The sequence below is a fragment of the Mandrillus leucophaeus genome, unplaced genomic scaffold, assembly GCF_000951045.1.
Source record: "Mandrillus leucophaeus isolate KB7577 unplaced genomic scaffold, Mleu.le_1.0 Scaffold30, whole genome shotgun sequence".
Classification (NCBI taxonomy): domain Eukaryota; kingdom Metazoa; phylum Chordata; class Mammalia; order Primates; family Cercopithecidae; genus Mandrillus; species Mandrillus leucophaeus.
Genome location: NW_012103143.1, coordinates 2,823,013 through 2,827,813, shown reverse-complemented (window position 1 = coordinate 2,827,813; position 4,801 = coordinate 2,823,013). Strand labels below are relative to the sequence as shown.

At 52.4% G+C, this 4,801-nt stretch overlaps 1 protein-coding gene across 2 annotated transcripts in view; it reads left to right on the top strand.

Annotated features, from left to right (window-relative positions):
• MRPL21 (mitochondrial ribosomal protein L21) overlaps positions 1-618 on the top strand; it is a 23,892-nt gene extending 23,274 nt beyond the window's left edge. For both annotated transcript variants that reach the window (XM_011987060.1, XM_011987061.1), the window contains exon 7: positions 499-618. In XM_011987060.1, the coding sequence (XP_011842450.1) occupies positions 499-563 (65 nt within the window). In that variant the 3' untranslated portion in view covers positions 564-618. The remainder of the gene's footprint in view (positions 1-498) is intronic.
• The last annotated feature ends 4,183 nt before the right edge of the window (positions 619-4,801 follow it).

Here is a 4,801-nt window from a genome sequence, read left to right as displayed (position 1 = left end):
TGGGCATCCTGAGGGATGGCACCCACAGGGCATGGGCCACACAGATGAGCGGCTGCAGAAGTCTGTCCCTCACAGCTCTTGTTACTACTGCAGTTGCCGGCCTAAACCACCAACAGTGGGCATAGTTAAATATACCCAGAATACTGGTATTGGCTGTCACCTTAGAGTCAGCTGGGTGGGGGAGCCTCTCGTGTACCTTCTGACACTTCCAGGTAGCCTCAGGGCCACTCAGTTGGGGCCATCCTTCCACGCACTCCACAGGTCACAGCATAGACAGTGTGGGAGGAGAGGTGAGGTGTCCAGCCTCTGCACCTGCCGACAGAGTGAACGAACAAGCTAGCGAGGCAGTCAGTGCACACCTGGTGATAAACGTGGCCGTGTGCAGCAGGGGACGTTGCCAGGGCCGCGCTGGCTGGGAGGGCTGTGTGCACAGCCCCTGCAGTGACTGATGACAACAGTCAGAGTCTGTGGTCAAGCCTGTGACATCTTTCCTTTCAGTCGTCGTGACCCCGCAGACTGTCCTCCGGATCAACAGCATTGAGATCGCTCCGTGTTTGTCGTGATTACCCAGTTAATACTTACAAAACGGTAAAAATAAACTCCTGCTTTCCAAGGAGACCAAGTTTCTGTGTTCTGGTTTGGAGCCATGCGTGCCTGCTGTAGACAGTTTAACTGGAGCAGCGTGTCTGTAAGCACCGGCCCCCCGAGCCAGAGAAAACAGGAACTCGGAGAACAACAAGCATGGCCCTCCCAGGGCTGGACAGATAGTGTTCTCGGCAGCGCTCCACCCCAGGGCCCAAGGGAGCGGGGCGGGGACGCAGCTGGGACTTGGAACTGACTTCAAGAGAGGCGCAACCTAGATTCCACGAGATGGACGAGAACAGCAAATTCCCTCTGAGTAATCGAAATGGACCTGTCTCCAGCAGGGCTTTTGTAAGGCTGGGGTTCAGAGCAGGTGGCCTCGGGTCCCTGATCCTGGCCCTTCCGCCTCATGCAGTCGACCACGGGCAGGGATCACAGTGCAGTAGGGGGCTGGGGGGGGGTGGCACAGCGCAGCAGGGACCCAGGAGGGGTCAGTGGGACAGGAGGAGGGACAGCTGGGGAGTGGGCACAGCACGTTCTGGGAACTGACAACAGCAGGAATAGAGCAGAGGCCCAGGCTCTGCTGAACTCAGTCTTGGAAGTAGTGGGCAGTCCCAGAGGGCTTGGGCTGCCGGGATCGATAGAGATGGCTGAGGCGGGCAGCAGGGCCTGCTGGGAGCTACCCAGGTGAGAAGGGACAGGGTCCTGGAGCCAGAGTGGCGAAGGAACCAGCAAAGGGAAGGGCCTGGGCGTGGGGATCAGGGGCTCTCAGATGACGCCAGGCCCATGGTTTGGTTCATTCACAGAGACGGGGTCATCCCCCAAAAAAAGAGTTAGGGCTCCAAGTGACAGATATAAACCTGTCATCCAAACGTGCTAAGTATTTTCCCCAGGAGTCCCACGGGGCGTCACTGAGATCTGGAGATAAGAACCCTCAGGGGCCCAGCGCCCTGGTGGATGCTGGCCTAGCTCCCCCGTCGTGTCCTCCACGTGCAGCAGGGGGCGCCAGGCCTGCCAGCCCAGCGGGCTGAGAGCTCCCGGCCCCGCCCATCCCCGGCTGCCTGAATTTGGAGGCGTGAGAACCCAGAGAGTCAGGCCTCCAGGGCTCTACATTGGTTGCAGCGAAGCTGGGGGTGGTGGGAGGGACCTGGGGCTGTGGTGTGCTTGTATCTGTAATGCAGCCACATCTGGAAGTAATAACTTTCTAAATGCGGTAGCTTGTGCTAGCTCCATCTGAAAGTGATGTCTGTGGAATCACGGGGCCTCGCATCCTTTCCCCTTACCCACACCCTCTCTGGGTTCTCTCCCCGCCAGTCCAGCGGCGTCTCCTGTGGTCGCTGTTCTATGTGCAGGATATAGGATGTTTAAGACAGGAATCACTGGCCTATTCCATATTCTTTGACATAAACACATCTCCGTTTCTTACTATGCTTGGAATAAAGAACAGGTTCTGGAGACACCTGCTGCAGTCAGGCAGTTCAGCTGGGTGTGAGGTGGGGTGTATATATGGGTTCTGCAGCTAGAGAGCTGAGTGTGAATCCCAGACCCACCCCAGTGAGCTGGGTGTGATCTTGAGCAAATTACCCAGCCCCTGTCTCATCTGTCAAATGGGAGTCACACTAGCACTAACCCTGCTGCGTTGCTGTGAGGAAGCCAGCAGTTAGCAAGCCACCCACAGCAAGGGCTCCGTCAGTGTTCACTATTTGTATTACCTACAGCCCCTGCCGTCTGGGGAACTGTTTGGTGACATGCCTATAAAATATTACCAATATTGGCCGGGCGTGGTGGCTCATGCCTGTAATCCCAACACTTTGGGAGGCTGAGGCGGGCAGACCACTTGAAGTCAGGAGTTCAAGACCAGCCTGGCCAACATAGTGAGACCCTGTCTCTACTAAAAATACAAAAATTAGCCAGGTATGGTGGCACACACCTGAAATCCCAGCTACTGGGGAGGCTGAGGCAGGAGAATCGCCTAAACCCCAGAGGCAGAGGCTGCAGTGAGCAGAGATTGCGCCACTGTACTCCAGCCTGGGCTACAAAGTGAGACTCCATCTCAAAAATAAGTACATACATACATACATACATACATAAAATATTATCAATATCAAACTGGTGAAAGTAAACTCATTTTAAAAACTAGACAAGTTTCCTCAAATTATCATGTGATCCAGCAGTTCCACTTCTGGGGCTATACCCAAAGGAACTGACAACAGGATCTTGTTTTGTTTTTTTTTTCCAGATGGAATTTCGCTCTCGTTGCCCAGGCTGGAGTGCAGTGGTGTGATCTTGACCCACTGAAACCTCCGCCTCCTGGGTTCAAGTGATTCTCGTGCCTCAGCCTCCTGAGTAGCTGGGATTGCAGGCACGCATCACCACGCCCAGCTAATTTTTTGTATTTTTAGTAGAGACGGGTTTTCACCATGTTGGCCAGACTGGTCTTGAACTCCTGACCTCAGGTGATCCACCGCCTCAGCCTTCCAAAATGCTGGGATTACAGGCATGAACCACCACACTCAGCCAACAGCAAGGTCATTTGTACACCCATGTTCACAGCAGCACTGTTCACAATGGCCAAACGGTGGAAACAACGCGAGGGTCCGTCCATGGATGGAAGGATCAACAAAATGTGGTTATCATTCCACAAATGGAATATCATTCAGCCATGTAAAGGAAGGGAATTCTGACACATGTCACAACACGGATGAACCTTGAAGACAGTGTGCTCAGTGAGAGAAGCCAGACACAAAAAGACAAGCATTTGTATGTTTCCGCTTATTTGAGGTCCCTAGAGTAGTCAAATTCCTAGCAACAGAAAGTAGTAGGATGGTGGGTGCCAGGGGCTGGAGGAGGGAGGAGTAGGAAGTGAGTGTTTAATGGGGACAGAGCAGGTCAGGCGCTGTGACTCATGCCTGTAGTCCCAGCACTTTGGGAGGCCAAAGTGGGCGGATTACCTGAGGTCAGTTTGAGACCAGCCTGACCAACATGGAGAAACCCCATTTCTACTAAAAACACAATTAGCCAGATGTGGTAGCGCGCACCTGTAATCCCAGCTAGTCAGGAGGCTGAAGCAGGAGAATCACTTGAACCCAGGAGGCAGAGGCGGTGAGCCAAGATCATGCCATTGCACTCCAGCCTGGGCAACAAGAGCAAAACTCCATCTAAAAAAAAAAATTCTAAGGGAAAAGCCCTGAACTACAACCATTTGCTTCCTTTTTATTCGTTGTTTTTTGTTGTTGTTGTTGTTGTTGTTTTTGTTTGAGATGGAGTCTTGCTCTGTCTTTTAGGCTGCAGTGTAATGGCGTAATCTTAGCTCACTGCCACCTCCACTTCCCGGGTTCAAGTGATTCTCCTGCCTCAGCCTCCCAAGTAGCTGGGACTGTAGGTGCGTGCCACCATGCCAGACTAATTTTTTTGTATTTTTAGTAGAGACGGGATTTCACCATGTTGGCCAGGATGTTCTTGAACTCCTGACCTCATGTGATCCACCCTCCTCAGCCTCCCAAAGTGCTGGGATTACAGGCTTGAGCCCCTGCATTTTGACATGATTTTTGCTGAGAAAAATGTAGAATTTCACTTACCTTTTAGAAAACTTAAAATTTCCCCAAATTTGCTCTTCTAAGACTCCTTCCTTTTGCCATCTTTGACACCACATGAAGAAATCTAGAGGAGACTTCTAGCAGCCCTGAGACCCCTTGAAGAACGTAGAAAAAGGTGCCATGTACGTCCCCTATTTGGGGTCTTCTGTTTTCCTTGTGGAGCCCCAAGAGTCATGAGCTCCCAAGACCCTCGGGTCTAAAGCACTGTTGTCTTCTGCGTTGAGCTACCAGATCTCTGGCTTTTGAGATACCCAGGATTATTTTGTACTGTGAGAGAGTGCTTGACCTCAGGGTCACTGGCAAGGGCTACAGGCTACAGTTTTGGAGGTGGCTGAGCGTGGTTGCAGTGAATAGTTATTACTGCAGGGGCTTCTTGTTTCTTTGTGACTTTCTATAAGAAAGGCACGGTTTGAGGCCAGGCACGGTGGCTCGTGTCTGTAATCTCAGCACTTTGGGAGGCTGAGGCAAGGCAGATCACCTGAGGTTAGGAGTTCGAGACTAGCTTGGCCAGCATAGTGAAACCCTGTCTGTACTAAAAAGACAAAAATCAGCCAGGCGTAGTAGCACGCGTCTGTGGTCCCAGCTACTTGGGAGGCTGAGGCAGGAGAATCTCATGAACCTAG